A 21,499-nucleotide genomic window follows, 5' to 3' on the forward strand; every position below is an offset into this window, starting at 1 on the left:
ACTGGTTGAAACAGCTGTTTTGCCCTAAGTTTAGGTACATGCTCTTTATAATCTTAAATTGCCCTTTGTATAAAACCCAAGAGCTTTCTTACCTGCTCCTTTACAGGCGCTATGTATTTTCTTGGCATCTCGGTCTGCATCAAACCCATGATGATGGTGTTTATTGGTTGACTAGGAAAACAAAGACACAACGGATATATGGGAAACAATTTTGCATTAGTGTCCTGGAATGACAGCAGTTTGGGCCAGGTTCTTGATTGATATTTTTTCATATCATCTAAACTGTGAAGTTCAGTTCACATAGGGCTCCTAAGGGCTCCTAGAATCATTCCACAAATAGGTGTCACCGTATGACGCACGGTGCTGATCGTATATAAATTTGTTCTGCCAGTTCAGGCTCATTCAAATAATTTACAGGTAAAAACTTCATAATAGGCATCTTCACGCCAGATCAAATATTTATTTGTACCACCTTAACAATAGGCCAATATAAACTGCTTATCAGATGTGTACAGAACCATGCCCCGTCTCTGCAGCATGTTTGTAAGTACTAGGAGCTTACAATCCCAATAGGCTGAATAAAAACTGGTCCTGCAAACCCTTCTTGCATTGATGCATTCATGCAAACAAGATAACTGGAGATATATAATATGGTAAAGATGGTGGGTTTTTTTAGATTTTGGCAAAATAATACATATGGTTACCTTGAGCTAAGTCTATCAGCAATAATAACTCAAAGCACAGCTACAGCAGCAGTTTACAGCCTGACATATCAATGTAAGCAGAAAACCATGCCTGTTCCTACTAATCTGACAAGCTGTGAATCACAAGGGCTGAAATGCCGATACACCCTCTATTCTGCTGTTTCTCACACAAGTGTAGAAGTATGAGAGACCAGGAGGTCAGCAACTTTTTCAACCGCTATTATATCATGAATCAAATCTTTTAAATGCCTAAACTCTAGAAGAATACTGGAAAATAGGTCCTAGGCTCCTAAATCAAGTAGAACTATATGCACACCACATACTCGGGAGCTCAAAGTGGGCCCTTCTAGTGCTTTCGCATTTCCATTGAAATAGTAACACGTGGATCAAGCTACTTGATTTGAAGGGCTGCCAGGCACTGGCACCACCACTGTTAATTAAGGGTTATAATACCCCAGGGCATGGCACTCTGCCCTCCACTAAATTATGGGTTATGACACCCCAGGGCATGGCAGTCTGCTTTTAACCCTTCTGAAAATGCCACCATCCTGCTGAAGGGAAGGAGAGGCTAAATGGCTGATTAACCTCCTTGTCTTTGGGGATAGCACAGGGCAGAGACAATTCCTGAAAGACATTAGGCACAAGATCATTCTGCTTGTAGGATAAAGAGAATTTAGCCATCTGGCTGTGGGCCATGCTCTGCCATGCACCCATCTGGCCAGAGAAAAACCTGTTTTATTTACAAGTATATATACAGCTTGGAAGTCTGTCTGTGGGTATTCTCCAAAAGTTTCATGCTGTGATCTGCTAGCTCTAATGGAAGAGCTACTGTTCTGGGTAAAGGACTCCTTTGTCAAAAGACAAAGGGTTTTATCTTAAGGAGAAACTCCAAATCCCATCCCTATCCTGCTTTACCAACGTACCTTTGTGATAGACTAAAAACTGTTTAGGTACCTGGCTTTTCTAATGCAGTTAGCAGCTAGGATACAACTTACTGCTAATGGTAGCAGCTGTAGTGTAGCCATCTCACTGAAAGGGAAAGTTATTTTTACAACAATAGTAATTAGTCAGGTACAAAATGCAATAATTTCTCTTGGTCTCTACAGCACAAGGTAACACTTTCATTGCCACATCATTATCACAAATGTTGCTTGTAAACGTGTATCCTATTTCATGCTCTGACACACACATGCTTCTCTAAACCCTTCAAATAAAGTGGAAATAGATGCATGCAAGTGACTAATACTTTCTAGCGGGAGATTTTATTTAACGGTCTTCAAATTTCTCAGGAATTTTTTCAGAAAGGAAAGGGAAAAGCACCAAGTTAGAAAACAGGTGCACTGATCACTGTCTTTATCCAAAACAAATTGCATTCACATTTTTCTATTACGATAGGGTGTACGTGCTTCTCCTTTGATGGGATCATGTACAAAAGATATCTTTTTGCACAACATGCTTGAAAATAAAGCAGCTCTACTTTTTTCTTCTTTTCTGATTGCTATACTTTCATTTCCATTCTTGTGAGGATAAAATTTACCTTTGTTCTCTGTAATACCAAAACAAACAATGACAGCTAACCAGACTCAGTGGGTGATGAATTTGGGGGAATGGAACAATGGGATCCCACAATACAACAGAAGTCTATTCTGGATATACAACCCCAGGATGCAAATGCTGCATGCACAATGAGCCTCTGCTGGGGAGTCGTACAGGAACGGTGTTTACACAAGGAGTGTGGCCCGGGTGCTCCTCAACACATGGCAGATTCAATGAGCACCATGGCGTAGCATTCAGGAGGATGCTCTGCTGCCTGTTCAATCGAGCGTGCCCCGCAGACAGTAGCGTGTGGTGCCAGTATGTTTTTCCCCTCTCTATAATACCAAGTTTAACATGCAAATTGTTTTTAAACACTTCAGTCCATACTTTAGCATATGATTGGTAGTACTGTCAGAGTTACCAGTATGTTGGGTGATACGCTCTTAATTACTCCTTGCATCTCTATCATGCACCCTGGAGCAATCCCGAAGGACAATGTAAGATGAAGAGACAGTATCCTTGCCTTTCCCTGTGCCATGTGGAAAGCTGTTTGTAGGACAGGGTACCATATCTGAGTGGAATAAATGTTGGTGACATTAAGCTATCATTATTTTGGCTCTATAGTGTTACTATGCTTTTCAGATTATGTTCATGCCACTCATACGGTTGTCTCTGTTAGGCAGCCAGTAGTGAAGTTATTCTAGACTTGTTTGCAAAGCATTTCTTTGTGATGGTAAGGACCAGGGCAGCAGCTGAAAAACCAGCAAAATGGAAGAATTCTGGAGCACAAAATAGAGAGAAAAGTGCTAACATATCAAATGCATAGATTTGACTACTTCATAGTACCCAAGTGCTATTCCAATCTATAGAACCCCAAATTCACTCCAACAATATGAGTTGTGAACTGTTGCTCCACATTCACTTCCTCTTGACCTGGGACAGAAGCTGCACTGGTGAGAAGTGAGAGGAAAAATGCTTTGTCTGGCATTCACCCGCACTTTTCAGTCATTCATTCTGGACAGACAAACCTACAGAGACACCCAAAGGCAAGGAGCTGGTTTGTACAGTTCTTTGCCTTACCCACCAGCAGTGCTGGGCTGTGGGTATCGCCCTTGTCACAGCAACGGTGCCTCCACAGCTCCCACTACCTCAACACTATCACAGATGCACTTGGTCCTGGTAATGCCTTTGCAGGACTTTGGGAGAGTGGTTTGCTCTCTTACGCCTTGACGGCTGGTCAGTTAGGCTCAGGTTTTAGCAAGTCCCTAACTCCTAGGTGCAATTTGTCATTGTAGCTGTTCTGTTTGTGTGTAGCACAGTTGCAACAGGCAGGAAAATGGTAGCACTAGTGACTGAAGTAACACTGTGGATTTATGAGGATTCATAAAGGCATAAAAAATTGCACTTCTTTTCAAGAGGAAAATAACGTGGAAGGGAAGGAAGGCCTGTTTCTTAATTATGTTCAGGACATGTTTGTCTTAAAGCACCAGTGGAATCTATTGAATCAGCTCTGCTAAAGTCTGTCTTCAAATAAGTCACTGTAAAACATTAAATTATGTGCCTGGGGGATATCATTCTTATACTACTGTGTGTAATACTAGTATCAGCTTTATAGACAGGAAATCTGATACTCTGGGTAAGTGACTGCCAAAGCCAACTCCTGAGTCATCTGGAAAGACCTCATTAAAATTTGCTACCTGCTGGGTCTTGCCCACTAATGCAGCCTTCCCATGCAGGAGAGGGAGAGCTGTTTCAGAACTGTACTGCTTCCTACCACATGGATTCTCCTGCAAGGGATAAATGGCAAAAGAAATTTATGTTTAATACCATTTGTAACTTGTAGGCACTTTTCTTTTAAAAATATGCACAGAATCACTTAATATAGTTCTTGTTTTAGAGTTAGGATCTTAGATTAGATTTTACTAGTGTGCTGGTTGAAGATTTTTAGATTTTTAATGACTTACAAGTGTTATAGCAATTTTGGTGATAGCATGATGTGGAGTCTGAAGTATCAGGTGGACAGATTGCATACAAATTTTGCAGCTGGACACAGCATGTAAGGGAATTGCTTTCACAAATTGGTCGAGCTCCATCTACTCAATTACTTGATTTTTCCTCTATATTTTTCTCCAATACTTCTATATTAATAATTGTAACCAGAGTTCTGGTGCTAAGAAATGCTCTTTTCACTTCCAGCCTAGCTGTATTTGTGGCCTGTATCCACTTGTTTTTTTCTGCCAACAGTGTTCCTTAGCTGGAACAGTTTTTTGCCTCACTCCAGCATATTTTAGACAACAACCATTTTCCCTTGCAGCTTTGGCTAGAATTGCCACAGAATTATTTCTATTAAACTGGACAGATTATAACTGATCTAAAGCTAACACTTCTACCTTATTGTAAAGCACACCAAGTAGTTTTTCCTACTGCAAATTACACTTGACTTTAAGGAGATGTAAGATGAGTTTATAGTTGAAGATGGTCTGCAACGCTTAGAGAAGCATTTGGAGACTGTTCTTTGATATTTCAGCATGTGGAGCCCTTACACTGCACAAATAAACAGTTTAACAAAGAGGTCAGCAAAACTGAGAGACATGGGCAGGGTGGGGGGTGAGGAATAAGTGCTCTGGAGGGTTGAAGGCATCAGTAGTTAGAACTGGTGGGATGTTGCAATATATTGCAGACATTCCTGAAGATGAAATCAAATATCTTCCTTGAACTAAAGACAATTAAACTTGTAGTAGATACAAAGTGCTCATCTGTCAGTAGACAAGAACAGATGAAACACTACCATAAGCGTGGCAGGTAGCTTCCTGTATTGCAAGAGAGAGACAACTTACCCTACCTGAAAAGAGCTGATAATACAGCTGAGCAATCACAGCTATTTTTCCATTTCCATCATCTCAAGTGGATGCCACAACCATGCTCAGGAACAGAGGTTCATGGAGGAGTACTGTCAAAATAACAGAAAGGGTAGCTGCTCGGGATGCTGCTGACAGTGCTCATACACTGCAGATCTGACACAGATCGATGCTGATAATGTACATGGACAAATGCAGATGCAGACCCTTACAAGCAAATCGCTAGGAAGAGCCATCAGGAATGTGACTGCTGACCAAAGCAGTGCAGATGCAGGTCTAGTAGAGATAAAGGGCTCTAAAGGGCTGGATTGATCCGGGGATGTTAACTGCCTATCCCAGTCTTCATTTTTGCCAGGTCCATTTTATGTGCTTTGTTTAGTGGATGTCTAATTGCAAGCCTCTTTTTGGTTGCTGTTTTCATTTTCCTTTGGCTTCATAGGAAAAAAAAATATCTCAAAATGGCGGCACATCGAAGAGGCAGACTGACCCAGCCATGCTCTTTACAGCACTGACTCCTGCACGTGAGAGGGGTCTGGAATAAAATTGAGGGCAATATTCACTTGTCTAAATGTAGGTATCTGGTGCTGTTAGAGATTAGCCAGGGTAAGCTGCCCACTGCCTGCCAAAAATGAGTGGTCTCCTGTGGGACCTTCATCTGTCAACCTGTTGTGGATGTCTCACATACCTGAGGGCATCACCAGTGATTACTGAAGTGGGCAACAGAATCACACCACAGCTACTTCACCAGATTTCTCATTCTTCACATACATTTAATTATGTTCACAAAATTGCACTGGTAAAAACCAAGGTTTTAAAAAGAGTTACATTAACCAGTTCCATATACAACAATCTGAGCTTTCCTTTCTAGCAAGCAGGTGAGCACCAGAAACCTGCCTGGTTTCCCAGAGATTTACATCTCCTGTTTGGCTGATTTTGGGGCCTTTTATTGCCTACTGCAGCTGAAGCAATTCCTGTAATGGGCACAGGCATAATGGCCCATCACTGTGTGGATTCTCTGATGTTTTATAAAGGTTGAGCTCATGCCTCAGTCTTTTGTTCAGGGGATTTCTAATACAATCTCTCTCTTCTCAAGATTTTCAAGAAACGCAACAGGCACCTAATGATTTTGAGACTAACATCCTGCTGGTAAACGAACCTAAAAATTGTCCAGTGACTTAAAATATTTTTAGCTAGGGTAACAGATATATACCCACTGCAGTGTCATGCATCCTGTTTCTTTAGGAAGAGAAGCCCCAAACAATCCATAATGTCCCAAAGGTGATCACAGGAATGCCACAAAAACAAACAGACAAGCCAAAACAACTGAAAGCCTACCACAGGTTGGAAACCGTGGAAGCTGTTGAGATTTCTCAGCTTTCAGTGTGCATAGTCACAGAGTCACCAGTTCAAAGACCTTCGGGGAGCCTCGCCTCCAACTAATGAACCAGTTCTCCTCCAGCTCAGCACTGCCAGAGCGGTCAGGACTGGTTTGGGCAGAGCTGATCTTGCTGTAGGCAATGGGTAAGTGAGCTGACATCTCAAGATGCCTTCCAAGTCTACGATTTTCTGTATTCCTCTTTTGTGTGGAGAGGAAAATTCGTTTTCTCTGTCTACCAAAAAGTGTCCCAAACCATCTAGTCACCTTATTAGCATAATAAACAACAGGACTGGGGTGTTCATCTCATTAGTTAAATAGTATCTAATACACTATGATCATGAAAGAAAGCTTTCTGGCAAACCAACACCTACATGATTAATTTTTTATTAGCACACACATACTCAAGATTAATTATTTATCCCAGCAGAAACCTTTTATGAACTGTAATACAACTGGAATCCAAGGTTAACTAGGCTAACAGTACTGGATAATTAAAAAAAAGGGCATGTTGTCTTAGAACTTGTGGCTTTAGTCTTCTAGTACATCACACATTGACAGGATAACATCTTGTTGGCAGAACAAACTCTAAACTCCCACCCAAAGGGACAGTCTTGGTGACAAACAGCCCAAATCTCATCACTCATTTTCAAGCATTTCCTTGTGTTAACAATAAAACACAAGAACAAACATGGGAGCAGGCTGCTGTATTTTGATTCTGATCTACTTCCAAAGACAGACTGAAAACATGATGCTACGTTTGTACTTCATCAATAGTCTGATTTACTAAAACTGACATTTCCAGTCATAAAAAAAATTTTTCAACCTATTGTAATGCTACCTTAGGCCACTTTGAAGTGGGTCAATTTTTGGATCATAGCAGCAGGTATGAGCATAAGAAGAAGAGTCACAGCCTCCTACAGCTATATAAGGTATATTATTCTTACGTAATAACGTCACCCTATTTTAAACCTACACATTCCTAATAGAACATGTATCTTCCTGCTTGTGTCAGTTAAAAATGCAGTTGAGACTGGAATGAACATCACAGAGAGGAGGAAAAGCCATTTCAGCAGTAGCATCTAACCTGCCTGACAATCGACATATAGCTCCCTCACCCATGGCAAAGAGCCTGAATGCACGCATCACACATCTCACAGCTGTGGGTGGGAGAGCTCTTGGAGCAGGCATGCAGAGGATTGCCCCTCTGCTGGGAGCCTCTGGCTTTGGACGAGGGCCCTGGGGCAAGCTGGCAATGGGACCTGGCAACCTGTGGCTGCTACCTGCAGCAGCAAGGCCCTGCAACACCAGCACAGCCCTGTCCCTGGCTGTGTCAGCCAACCTGGCACAGGGCTGCAAATATTCCTGGGAGCTCAGAAAGCTCCAGACCATCAATCAGAAAGGGCAGGAAAGCAGATAAAGCTAATTTCATTTCTGTGCATAGGTACTTCCATGGGAAAAACTTCCAAATTTTAGAGCTCTTTAATATAGCGGGGAAGCAAACGAAACAAAGAGCAATTATTGGTAGGCAAGGTCTTCATCTAACTAGGAAAGGCTGTTCAGGGGTGAGATACCTGGTCATTAGCAGATGGTGGGTTCACAATCTCCTATCATCCTTGCACCAAAGATGTCCTTCTGCAAGCTCTTCTTCAGTGAAATTCAAATAATTGGGCTCAATTATTCAGGCAGGAATTTATGTGCAATGTAAAGGCTTCTAGCACAGCAGCCAGAGTAGATGGGCGCTAACATTTAAAAACAAACAGAAGCAAACAGCTGCGGCATGTTGCAGTGGGGCGGTATCAGCAACCACCGGGGTTTGTGCAATAGTAATAAAAAGGTGGGGCTGGTGAACACCTTTTTGATGTGTGTCAATTGGCAAGCGCTACCTTAAGGACTACCTGTGTCCTTCTGACCACAAGGTTTCTTCCCCTGATGTTTTGTAAAATGTACCTGTCATTGTTGTTTCTTTGTGCAATTTTCTCAGTCAACCACAATATGTAAGTGGAAAATTGCCATCTGCCGCTTTGACTGCTCAGAGAATGGTATCAGTGCCTCTGAATGCCATCCGCCATCTGACAGGTAGGCTGTCACTCTCTGAAATCCTTACGGCTGTTTTAGGTCTAACAGCTGTACAACAGCAACACGCACTGTCAGGCTAGCTTGTTGCTGACAGTTTATTGCTACCAATAACAAAATTTCTGTATGAAGCCTATAGTGGATAATACAATACATGTAAGTCATGTCGATCAGACTTCATTACTCAACAGCCTTTGCAAAGACTCAGTGACTCCTTCCAAACTGAGAGGTGCAAATAACCTTATTTTCTACATCTAAGACTAAAACTACAGTGACAAGAAGATCCTAATAGAATTAGTCACATTTACTTTTTCCTGTTACAAACAAGTGGCAACAGTGATGCTAGTTGCTCTGAGAGATATTTAAACTGCAAAATTAAAACAATATCTCTCCTACAACGTCCCTCCTCTTTCGAAGTATCTGTTAATATATAATCTCTTAATAGTTTATGGCTAATTTTTCATCCACTCAATTTACTGATGCTCATCACCATGATAGAGAAGTCCACAATGAAGAGAAAAAAATGTTTGGAGGCGGTTGTCTCATGGCTGAATTTTACATTGTCCAGCATTAATGCAACTGAACCCTCTTGGTGGAACTTCCTAACACAGATTACATTTAAAATCATCTAGCTAGTGGGGTATCATGTGGTGGGAATGCCAAAGTTGCAAAACTGCAGCTTTTATTTCTAGAGGGCTCAATTAATCTGCTTAAACACAGATAATTTTGAGACGTGCCAGAGCACCTAGCACCTCCGTGGGGCTGGCAGAGGTGACACAGGGCTGACTGGGACCTGAATATCCTGATGTGGCAGCTGAAGCGAGGCAGAAAAGGATACTAGAAACCTCCACAGACACCATGCCTTTAGTCATGAGTCATGCCTCGCATGACCTCCTTTTAACACTTACCTTGCAAATGGAAGCCACAAAAAAATAGCAAACAAATGGCTTTATTGACCTAGGACAAATCTAGAATTCCAAGTCTGGAATAATTCTCTGTTACGCTGGGATGGGCTTGTCTACTTTTATTGTACTGACCATAATGCCTGGTTGGAAAACACTTTGTATGCTGGGCCGTTAGGGATAATGATAACTACAATGATTGGAAACTGGCATATTCTACCTCTTTTTCAGCTGAGACACCACATCTTTGACTTGCATACTGATATAGAGGTAGCTCATGTGTTCTTAGGTCTTGTTAAAAATTTTATAGTCATTACCTCAACTAAGACTTGTGATGAGTTTGGTAAGTTAACATTGATGGAACTGAAGTAAATCCTTGTGTATGCCAGCATGAAAGCTAACAAGACTTAAGTATACCTACCCAGGGCTGAAAAACATGGACACAGTCTTTGGGAACACCATGCTGACTCTTTTATGTATTCTAAAGCTGAATTATTTAAAAGGAGAAGAACTGGAAGGATGACTGGGTGAGAAGAATCTCGTCAGGGAAGGCCCAAGATTACATGCTTCTCCCTTGGTCCCTTCATTGTTTTTAAAACATTCCTCTGCAAGATGCATTATCTAAATACAATCTATATATTCATAGATACATAGAAGGGCTGTTATATACAGGCATTGCATGTTTCATGTCTGACAAACTAACTGTGTCTACTGAACTTGGAGGTTTCTATGTCTAACTGCTTTCCACCTCATGGGGTAGAGGAAGTCTCAAGATACTTCCAGGTCAGCTGAGCCACCCAGAGCAGCAGTAATCAGTCTATTGCTTCAGTCAGTAGTCACAGTTAACAATAAAGGCAGAGTAATTTTTCTCGATAGTAACAAGAGAACTTGGTAGAATATACTAAAAAATTTGTATACAAAGAAGAAGGTTAGAGTCCAGATATTTTTGATTTTTAATGTTTTTGTAAAACATAATTGTTTGCGCTGTTTACATTATGTAAAACATAAACGTAATGACCCTTTGCTACTTGATGGGTTCTTTTTCTTGCCACAAATGCATCATAAATTTTTCATGCATAGATGCTTGTTAACACCTACTGCAGCTGCACTCACAGGACAGCCTGAGACCGAAAAGGAACAGCACATATCCTGGATAAAAGGGGGCCATGGAAACGAAAAGAATCTACCCCTGCTCTTCTCCAGTGCTGGGTGGCTGAACAAGAAGGTATTTCTGTCTTCTGCTGACTGTGGGCTTATGGCCAGAGACTGAACAAGAATCGACTGTCACTGAATATTGGTCTACCAGGGGGAGCAACAAATAGCAATTGTTGAGCTTTGTGATGTGGTAATAAAATCACGCTGTGGTAAGTAATACTTGTGCTAAGGAAACATTTCTACAAGGACAGAAATGCCCACAGGCAACACAAAGGCCCCTGTCATGTTTGTGAGCTTATCCCCAGGAGGACCCCTCAGGCAGATGTGCTTTCCAGCTTATACCTACTTTTTAACCTTCAAGTTCTCAAACCTTCTGGCCCACGACAACCTGACACCCCCTTCTTACGTTATAGTCCTCCCTGGCAGAAGGTTTGGGCTGCTTTACAATGACAAGATGAAACTCAAGGGAGTCCCAGAGAACCTCAAAAAGTGGTTTCAATTAAAAACTAAGAACTCACCCACCCCCCGGATGAATTCAAGTCACAACCATCACAGAGAACAACAGAATAATGCATAAAAAGTCGTCTTGGATTCTTGAGACAGAAGGTTAAAAACCAATTGCACAATTTCACGGAAGTCAAAATAGATCAAAATTTTCAAACCACCTTATAATCAAAAGCATTGCTGCTATTCCCAAAATGTCCCCAAAGCACCTTTCTTACAGCAGAGCAGCTACCCAGATTTTCTGGTGGATTGATTCTACCTGTGGTAATTTTGAAGACAGCAGAAGTACAGATAAGCTTGATGCAAGACTGCAAACAGAGAAAATAATCAGAGACTTCAAATCGCTAAGAATGGAACAAAAAGTTTGTTCCATTGTAGGAAAAGGGACCAGATCAAGTTCAGAGAGCAAAAAGCATGTGGAAATATGCAGATGTGGAGCTGTAATGCACCAGGTACAGCTCTTAATCGAGAGCTCAGTTTCTAAGAGAAAGCTACACTTTCGAGCTGGTTGAAAATTTTTGTTGAAAGCATTTTTTTCAGTAAAATTTGTTACTCTTGTTCAAATTAACATGTTCAGGAAGATAATAATTTTGGTGAAAGCTGCATTTTAAAATGAGACGTTTTGATATAGCTGAAAAGTTCCACATTAACATCCACATAATGGAACCTTTTCTTTGAACAATGCTTAGCTTTCAGTGAAAACTTCATTTAATAATGACATTTTTAAACAAGTTGCAAAACCTAAATCCATTGAACCAAATAAAATACCTCATTTGAAACAGATTTGATATTTCTCCCAGCAGAATCTGGGCTAGTCAAAAAAAATTTCACTTCTGACATTTCAAAGGAGACAAAATTTTGGAAGGATGCAGTACTCAACAGAATGAAACAACCCAGTTTTACCCAGCTTTCCAGTGTCAGTCTTGACCATGAAAGACTTTGACCATGAAAGTGCCTTTGTGCACTGCAGTGCCTCCCAAAGCCACCATAAACCACAGCAACATGTGCTGCAACATCATGGTGCTCCTTTCATCCTTCACAAAAAAAGTGCTTACTGGCTCATCTGCTGACAAACTGGTAGTCCCTACGGTTGGTTTCCGTACATCCTCTGTGAGACTGTAAGACTTGCTCTGGAGGTGTAAAAAACACAGTACATAAGACACTCATGAACCTATGATTGCAAAACATGAGATTAGGATAAAGAACAAACTGCAGCTTAAAAGCTGTTATGAACTTAATATTTTCAGGCTGTTCCAGAAGCGGTTCTCTGATACAGATGCAGGCATTTCTCCAAGATTAATTCTAATTTTCTAAGGAAAAACACAGAATTATGCAATTCCCAGATGAGTCATGGGCTGAATCATGGGTTTCTAGTCCAACATGGGCTCACCCCTCTTTCCACTGAAGCCTACAGCACAATTCCGGTGTACTGCACCTATGTCCAGGCTACCTAGTCCAGCATGGAGCTCATACAACTGCTAAACCTGCCTGAGAAGCAGTGCTGAGATCTCTCTTGCCATAGATAGACCTCAGTTGGCTAGATTAAACTTAAATTGAATATGCTTCAGTGTGGTGTCCAGCGAAACGCTCTCCAACAACCCCACAATGTATGCTTATGTGGACACACAGGGCTCTGCAGCAGGAGCCTTCTTGGCCTTCTTTCCTATGCAAAGACTGGTTGCTGAACTGCTTGCTTCTCTCCCCTTACACAAGCATCCAGGCCACAAAAGGATGGTGAGGAGATGGGACCATCTACCCTTTCACAGGGAGACAAAAAGCTCCTTGGCTTAGCAGCTGGAGCTTTGCACAAATGGTACCGGCTGTCTTGCTCAGTCTGGCAGATAAAATGTCCTGAAGAGCTGGTACAAAAGCAGCAGATGCTTGGCATCTCTCAAGGCCTTGCTGAATTTGAATTAAAAAAATAGTCACGTAATAAAATAATGCAAATCTTAGAGAAACTAAGCAACACGCTTAAAGAAACAGCAAACATGCTGTCTTTTATTGATACATACTGTAAAACTGCAGGTTTTCAGCATTCAAGGAGAAAATGTGCTGCTGAATAAATATTGCCTTTTATCCATCTGTTTTAAAATTGGAGCTAAAAACCCCCAACTTCTTCAGCACAAGCTACTTAACTTTGAGAAGGACCTATCGTTCATGGCTACCACACACAAACTTTTGACAATCAGGTTGTTTTGAGGTTAAATATCTTTACGCAGCTTTAGCTATTGATTATTAAACACCCATATGTTAGCCAAAAATTGTCTCAGTCAAAACTTATATGGTAATTTGATGTAGTAAATCCCAACACCTGGATTTTAATCAGGCCCTTCTGTGAGCACCACACTTTGAGATTACTCCTGTCCCTACTGTTCAGTGATAAACTTAGCCAAATTTTGAAAGTGTTGGCCTTTGGGACCCAAAGTTTTTCATACATCTTTAGGAAATTACTTTAGTGTTCAGAACGTTCCAACTCAAATTTGCTAAACTAGCTAAAATTAGTTTTCCCATGACATCCTACACATAATTTCTTTTTATTAAAATTGAAGTCCTGCCCTTTTCAACTAAGCTACAATGAAAGTTAAGACACTCAGCCTGTGTGTTACAGTAATAGCTTTATTATTCATGTACTGCAATTAAGCAATATTACCAGCTACATACAAGTCTCCCACCCACACTTAAAATAGATTTTGAGGTTAAATCTTCATTTGCAGCTGTATTAATGTCATTTAAAGTGAAAATGGGCAGAAATAAAAACAGGAAATCTTTGCATTCTCAACAATCCAAATTAAATAACTACTTACATGTGAACTGCCCATATTTGCTTAGCCTGAACGTGGAAGATGCAACTCCTCTGTTCTTCAGTGAAACAAGCATTCAGATGGAATAGTCAACTTTTACTAGGGTAGCTAAATCCTACCCAACCCCGGGTTAATCAACAACTTCTGACATTATTTAAATTCTCATCATGTCAAGGTGGGGCATATTCATCATTGCACGGTGACTTTATTATCCCTATTATCTAATATCACATCCTGTTGGGTCATGGAGTTGGCTGCTTTCTCCAGGAAAAATCAAGATTTCAAAATATAAGCCTCAAGATTATGCATACTTATTTATCTAATTGTTATTACAATGACTTAAAACATATAGCTGTGGTAGAGCCCAATACAAGCTTTCCAAACATTTTAGAAAGAAGGATGCCTCTTCTGAAGAGTTTATATCAGACCTTATGGGATTTAGTGGCATTTAATATGTCATTGAGGATCCTCAGCTCCTATAAAATATTTTGAACAGAAACTCACTGCTTTTTTTTTGGGTCTACATGGCAAGGTTTTGGTAGTGGGGGGGTTGCAGGTGTAGCCTCTGTGAGAGGAGACCAGGGGTTGCCTCCATGCTGGACAGCGCCAGTGCCAGCTGACTCCAGAATGGACCCACCACTGGACAAAGCTGAGCCCCATCAGCGATGTTGGTGGTGCCTCTGTGATAACATATTTAGGAAAGGGTGAAAAATACTGCATAGCAGCTGTGAGAGAGGAATGACAAAAATGTGAGACAAACAGCCCTGCAGACACCAAGGCCAGCGAAGAAGGAGGGGGAGGAGGTGCTCCAGGCACCAGAGCAGAGATTCCCCTGCAGCCCATGGAGAAGACCATGGGGAAGCAGGTTGTTCCCCTGCAGCCCATGGAGGTCCACAGTGGAGCAGATATCCACCTGCAGCCTGTGGTGGACCCCACACCGGAGCAGGTGGATGTGACCTGAGGGAAGCTGCAGCCTGTGGAGAGCTCATGCAGGAGCAGGTTTTCTGGCAGGATCTGTGACCCTGTGGGGGACCCATGCTGGAGCAGCAGAAGAACAGGAGGAGGAAGGAGCAGCAGAGATGAAGTATTATGAACTGACCGCAACCCCCAATCCCTGTCCCTTGGCACTGCTCGGAGGAAGGAGGTGGAAAGGTTGGGAATGAAGGAGTGAAGTTGACCCTGGGAAGAGGTGGGGGGAGGAAGGTGTTTTTAGTTTTGTCTTTGTTTCTCACTATCCTACTCTATTTTTAATTGGCAATAAATTAATTTCCCTAAGTCAAGCCTGTTCTACCCATGACAGTAACTGGTGAACAATCTCCCTGTCTGTATCTCACCCCATGAGCTTTTTCATCTTTTTTTCTCCTCCTGTCCTTTTGAGAAGGGAGAGTGAGAGAGCAGCTTGGTGGTCACCTGGCAGCCAGCCAAGGTCCTGCTTTAGACCTCAGGTAGGACACCCAGAGAAAAATATGAGAAGAAAACAAGTATGCTTGCATTTATAGCAGGTTGGGGGCGGGGGAGGGAATCTATGTGATTATCTAAACAGTAAGCAGAAGAAAATCACTGTGTTACAAAAGTGTGGTAGTAATTCTAGGTTTTAAATGGTTTGACAGACAGACTGCAGAGACCTCACTACCATTCAAACACACTTAAAAATAAATGATCAGCTTTGATTATGGTGTTTGAACATATGCAATGTAAAAATCAAATGTGAATATGAAGAATTTTATTCAGAATTCAATACTTTGTGGTAACATACTGTCTCAAAGGCATCTTCAAAGCCTTTACTGAGCTGGGAACTACCCACTTCCTTCATAATATTTTTGGGAATAAAGCTGTCCCAACTGACATTAAAGGAAATACTGAAGTTAAAGAGAAAGCAACTGCAGGGTTTCTCTGGAATCTGTCAGGTCGGAGCTCAAATACAGACTGGTAATCCTACTGCTTTTACTGGTTGTGAGTGAAATACAGCAGTCCATAAGGCAAAACTCGTTGAAAATTTAAAACAAACAGCAGGTTGAGTCATACTATATCGCGCTGTGCATGCAAATGGTCTATCTAAACGTACAAATAGGGTATCAGTAGAAAAACTATGTGCTACTCCCACTCATCATTTTGATTGACTTAGCAAATGTACTGGGAGTGTAAAAGTTTGTATAATTAACAAAAATTAAGGATTGTATGGTAGTTTTCAGCTTTGTAGATAGCAGGACTGACTCCCTGTTAAAGACCTGAGGACCATCCTCCAGGCAAAAAGATAGAGGCATCTCTTGGTATCTAATGAATGGAGTCCACCTCCAACTATTTCTTCCTTCTTTTGCCAGCAGGATGGAAAACTGAGGTGTGGATATTATGCCATGGCAAGATCGAGCCCGCTGAATGCAGAGAAGGCACATAGGGCTTTTCAAAATGGACATTCTCCTCTGAAAGGTGCAGTGGAGAGAACTCAAGGAGGTGAAAAGGAGATGAAACATGATACCAGTTAAGAAACACCACACACTGCAGAGCACAACTGTAAACTGATAACACTCCTACTCTGGAGGTTATTGCTGGCGACCACCCAGTGAGTCTTTGCTCTAAAGGTAATCACAGAATTGATAAAGCTGATGGGCCTTAACAGAGGCTAAATGGAGGAGTCAATAAAATCTTCAGTCTAGTAAAGTAAGTGAAATAATAAAGGACCAAGGCAGCAACAGGTAAGATATAAGTGAAGCTGAGCTTTATATGCTTTTTGCAGAGGATATTTGTGGCAGCAGAGGGCCCACATGGCTGGGCAGCGGGATGGTGCTTCGCCTGCCTTCAAGAAGAGGCAGAACTTTCCCTGGAGAGACAGGCACCTGGATTTCTGTGTGACAGAGAAACATGGCTTGTGGATTACATCAGAGTCAACGGAACCAATGCCTTCACCAACCTTGACTGCAGCATTGGTATGCGCCATGAAATGGCTCTTACAATGGTAGCAGTGCCTAGCATTCCTGTTCAACTCTGCTGATCCCTGGTGAATCTGTGCAAGATTGAGAATTTTCAGAAAGTAAAGACAACCACAAGAATTCTGAACAGTATTTGGAGATTTATCCAGACCAGACAAAAAGGGCAGTCGGTTGACCAGAGACTGAGAAGGCACTATCAGGGACCGAAACATTTTCAGACAGGTTTATCAAGACATTCACCTCCAGGGATAACCTGCAGGAAGGACTTAAGCTTTCAAGTATTCACTTTGGAGAGGAATTTAAGGGGTTGAAAGCTGGAGTGGAAGTCCTAAATAAACAATTCAGCCCGCCAACAAACATGGCTAAAACCAGGCATTTACAATGAATTTGTCCCCAGTTAGAAGTCAGCGTCCTTGAAGGAAGTCACTGTCCTATTTCTGGATTTGCAAGAAACCCCATTATTCTTGAGGAAAGAATTCCCTGGGAATTATTTGGTCTTGAGATCAAATCAACTGTTGCCAATCTGGATAAGCAGCTCAGGGGTGCTGCACAAATCTCTCCTGAGAAAGAGACAAGAGTCATCATGGAGACTAGATATTCTTCACGGGTTGGTAAAGGTGTCATGCAGCTGATCAGGCCAGACAGGACTAGAAGGAATGCGAATAAAGGATCTCAGTGCAACTTCTCAGTGCAGGTGCTCGGTTCATAGGAGAGCTGCACTTACTCAGCTCCGCTGAATTCAGAGCACTGTGTTTTACTCTGTAGATATCCCTCAGCTACCTGTCAGGGTAAAAAGCAAACTAGCAGGCCCCCACCAGTCCATCAAGCTTGTTGAGCATGCTGGAATCAACTTCTGTCTCAGGAAATAGAGGAAGTCACTAAAGGAAGCCAAGCTGCTACTCCTGATTTTAAACAAGGAGGAACTGGCTGTAAATTCAAAAGGGGAAGGTAGTTTGTTTGAAAGCGGTAATGTCACATGGAGTTAACTTATTGCAAGGAAAAGCACAAAAGACTTGTCATATGGAAAAGTAGACTTCTGAAAAGTCAGTGAACCAAAAGATAATCTTCTTTGAAAAGGTGACCTCAAGAACGAAGGCTGTTGAGAATAACTGGAAGCAAATATATAAAAAACCAACAAGCAAGTTTTCTCTGTAGGAAGGAAAGACAGGAAGTACAGTAAGAAAAATGTGTAGCAATAAGTCCACAACAAGTGCTCTTTAAGAAGATGAAACTCCAAAAGACAATAAACCATAACTGAGGCTGCAAGTATGTACAGAGAACAAGAATGCAGGGATCAATTTAGAAAAGCAAATGGACACAATGAGTTATGAGCAGCAAGAGGCATCAAAGGCAAAAAGAAGATGGTCTAAAGATAGTTCAGAAGTAAGGGATAACCAAAGGTAAGTGGAGATTTATTACAAATTGTGAAAGGAGAGCAGCTAATGGATGATGCACATCAGCCTAAAGTGTTTTGCTTTTCCTTGCAAAGGAAGATTATTCCTACCAGAAATTAATGCATTTAAGTAAGTAGTCATGTGTACCAACCAGAATAGAAAAAAAAAATAAAAATAATGACTATTTGGTATATATAGTCAGTGGCACAGGTATGCTGAGTGTCAAACTAGGGGTAGCAACATCTGAACCAGAGCTGACTACCCGTGAGCACTAACGCAAGTCAGGGAAAGATGTAAATGACTGGAGAAGGCTACACATAATGCCTGTGCTCCAGGATAAATCTGCTTATTGCTGCAGCTCCTGAAGGGTCAGCTGGAGAAACTGTAAACTGCGCAACATCCTACACATACATACCCACTCTGAGGAACAGACTTGGGAGGGAGTGGATGTGGTTTTAACAATATCCTAAGGTTTGGAAAAAAGGATCAGTGGCTGATCCTCACTGCTCTCTGTATTTGACATACATGATTTAAACCGATGTGATTATAACTTCAGAGTTCAATGAGTTCAACTGAAAGCACAGCAGTTCGGAGTGTTTTGTATATGACCTTCATTTAGAAAATGATTTTGAATCAGTTGTCTGCAAATTCTCCAACTCGTTAATAAACACAGAACAATTTTGTTTTATTGTACCCTTTTTGGTAATAAATTAAAATCCTGTTAAAAACCAGTACTTCCACTATTGGCTTCTATCACAGCTCTGCTCAATTATTCTGCCTCTCTGAAGATCTACCCTACATCAATTGTTTCTTTCTAATTTTCTTGGTTTTTATTCCCTTTTGCTAGTGTCATCACTGAAGAGTCTGAGACACTTCATTATATAGGAATATAATGGAATAGGAATACTGCTTAGAATCCTGTTATTCTGAGCACCTGAATTTTTAGCTTGTGGATTCTCATATCTGTGTTTTACTAAAAGTATTATTCAGGTGCTGGTACCACTAACAAGATAATTTACCTCAGAACCATCAAAGAAAAAAAATTGTCCTGCCCTTCTGAGAGAGGTGTGTCTAATTGCTGATATCAAAAGTAAACAGACAGTACCAGCCAAAGACCTGTACCATCTGGTTTATGTGGCAATGGGCAAGGCAAAAAGGGTTTCTTATTAATGTCTTTTCATAGTTTATTTATAAACCAATGTTGGGTGTGACAGAGAAAGGCTCATAAGAAACCTGACAACTGCGGTTAAAAGAATTAAGGATGAAGTCAGCTTGGCAGGCTGTGACTCTGTTTCTGGACTGAGTCCTGCCAGTGATATGAGCAGGGAGGCCTTACCTGACGCTCTGGAGATTGTGTGAGCTGGTCGCCATCTCAGCTGCAGGGATCTCTGTGTGTCAGCACCATCGGGCACGTCCACAGGCTGAGGCTTTGTGTCTCTGCACTTATGTGGAAGCGGGATCCTGAAGATATCAGTGACGCGGAAGAAGAACTGGGTCTGTAGTTCTCTGGGGACCTGCTTGAAGATAACAGAGCACTGAGTTCCTTTATATTGCTTTGGCCCCTTTTCAGCTCTGCCACCACTGCTCCAAGGTTACTACTGAGCATGCAGGATAACAGCCTTAAAAATTGAATGGCACAGTGATCAGGGGCTCACTTGCTGTGTTTATTCTACTTATACACCAAATCATACACTAAAATGTTTTGTAGGGTTAAAAATATAGAGCCCTTCCCCCATCTGTAATTCCCTGACGCTTAAACAATAGAAAAATGCTTCTGCACAGGACTTTGGTGCCAATTTTGACACTGATAAGACTTTAAATGACTCACAAAGACCTATGTCCGAAGACAAGGAGGGGTACCCTGCTGCTATTTTATTTGAAGCAGTTTCCTTGACGATATTAACCCACTGGCTCAGAGCCCTGTATGAATAGGGCAGGCTGCTGCTGGCACTCAGGTCTGCAAGCTTTCGGCGCGGATACAGTCGGCGTAGCCCACGGCCACTACTAGATGAAACGGTCTTGCTCATTCCTTGCTGTGATACGCTTATTTCTGCTCCGGTGCCTGCCCTTGCTTTGAGCAGTCACTAGCCTTTGTCCGCGCGTGTTGTGGAATGCATTTGGAAACCGATGTTAAAACTAATCAAGCAGGTAACAGAGGTGTTTTAAGCTCGTATCCGTCGCCAACCCCCGCCAGCCCACGGACGGCTGTGGTGGTGCCCGGGGGAAGCGGCCAAGGGGAGGGAAGACCTTCTCAGGGCACGACCACCGGCGCCTTAAATACATAAAAACACACGGCGGGTAAGGCCCCGCCGCCGGCTGCCGGTGCAGTGACCGAACGCGCTGGCGGCCAAGCGCAGGCCTGGCCTCCGCTTGCAGCGGCTTACTACAACAGACCGAAACACCCTGGCCACGCTCCCCTGCGCCCGGCGCGGTGGGGTACGACAGCGGACACCGGGGCTCACCCGGGCGGGGCACCAGCTGCCGAGCCCCCCCACAGCCCGCCGCCCGCCGCCGCCGCCGCGCGCATACCCCGCTGCCCCCACCCCGCCCCTGGCCGCGTGCCGGGGCGGTGTCCGCCCGTCTCCCCGCCCCGCCGGACCTGGCGTCTGCAGGCGCTTCCGGGGCGGGGGCGTAACGCGGAAGCAGCGGAGGGCAGGGCGGCCCCGGGGCTGGAGCGCGTCCCGGGCTGGAGCGCCTCCCGGCGGCGGGGCCCCGCGGTGCGGCGCGGTGCGGCCGGGCCTCCTCGCCATGAACATCGACGTGGAGTTCCACATCCGCCACAACTACCCCTGGGCCCGGCTGCCGGCCAGCGTCAAGCAGGTGCCGGCGCGGAGGGCAGCGTGCGGGCTGCCGAGCTCCCGGCCCGGGGAAGCGGGGGGGCCTGGGGGGCGGGGGGACTCAGCCCTGCCGGCGCCGGGGGGGGGGCCGTGGGGCGTCTGCGTGGGGGGTGTGTCTGTGCGTCGTGGTAGGTCGGGGGTCTGCGTGTGGGTGGGGGGTCGTAGGAGGTGTGCGACCCCCCGCCCCGTGGGGAGGGGGGCTGTGGGCGCGGGGGGTGCCTCTTTGAGGAGAGTGGGACGTGAGGGCGGTGTGGGGTGTGTGTGTGAAGAGTGGGGGAGACGCGCGTGTGCTCGTGGCGGCCGCTGTGCGGGGCCGTAGGGGCGGTTTGGGGTTTCTGCGGGCAGAGGGGGTGCGGGGGTGCTCTCGCAGCTCGTGCAGGCGCCGGGCCAGCCGAGGGGTGTCCCACCCGGCCCCCTGGATGGCGCGAGG

At 43.4% G+C, this 21,499-nt stretch overlaps 2 protein-coding genes across 4 annotated transcripts in view; one reads left to right on the forward strand and one right to left on the reverse strand.

Moving 5' to 3' along the window:
• ANXA13 (annexin A13) overlaps window positions 1-19,956 on the reverse strand; it is a 32,023-nt gene extending 12,067 nt beyond the window's left edge. The window contains exons 1-4 of one of the 3 annotated variants that reach the window (XM_075085757.1): window positions 19,569-19,956; window positions 13,915-16,753; window positions 12,166-12,240; window positions 93-171 (exon numbers count right to left, since the gene is read on the reverse strand). In XM_075085757.1, coding sequence (XP_074941858.1) covers window positions 93-171; window positions 12,166-12,240; window positions 13,915-13,929 — 169 coding nt within the window. In that variant the 5' untranslated portion in view covers window positions 13,930-16,753; window positions 19,569-19,956. Of the gene's footprint in view, window positions 1-92; window positions 172-12,165; window positions 12,241-13,914; window positions 18,063-19,568 lie in introns of those variants that run through there. The other 2 variants (XM_075085755.1, XM_075085758.1) reach the window with 2 other exon arrangements.
• Window positions 19,957-20,846: 890 nt separating this feature from the next.
• Window positions 20,847-21,499, forward strand: part of FAM91A1 (family with sequence similarity 91 member A1) — a 29,918-nt gene continuing 29,265 nt past the window's right edge. The window contains exon 1 of the mRNA XM_075085759.1: window positions 20,847-21,052. Within this exon, the coding sequence (XP_074941860.1) occupies window positions 20,981-21,052 (72 nt within the window). The 5' untranslated portion in view covers window positions 20,847-20,980. The remainder of the gene's footprint in view (window positions 21,053-21,499) is intronic.

The sequence above is a fragment of the Phalacrocorax aristotelis genome, chromosome 2 (genome assembly GCF_949628215.1).
Source record: "Phalacrocorax aristotelis chromosome 2, bGulAri2.1, whole genome shotgun sequence".
In the NCBI taxonomy this organism is placed as follows: Eukaryota; Metazoa; Chordata; class Aves; order Suliformes; family Phalacrocoracidae; genus Phalacrocorax; species Phalacrocorax aristotelis.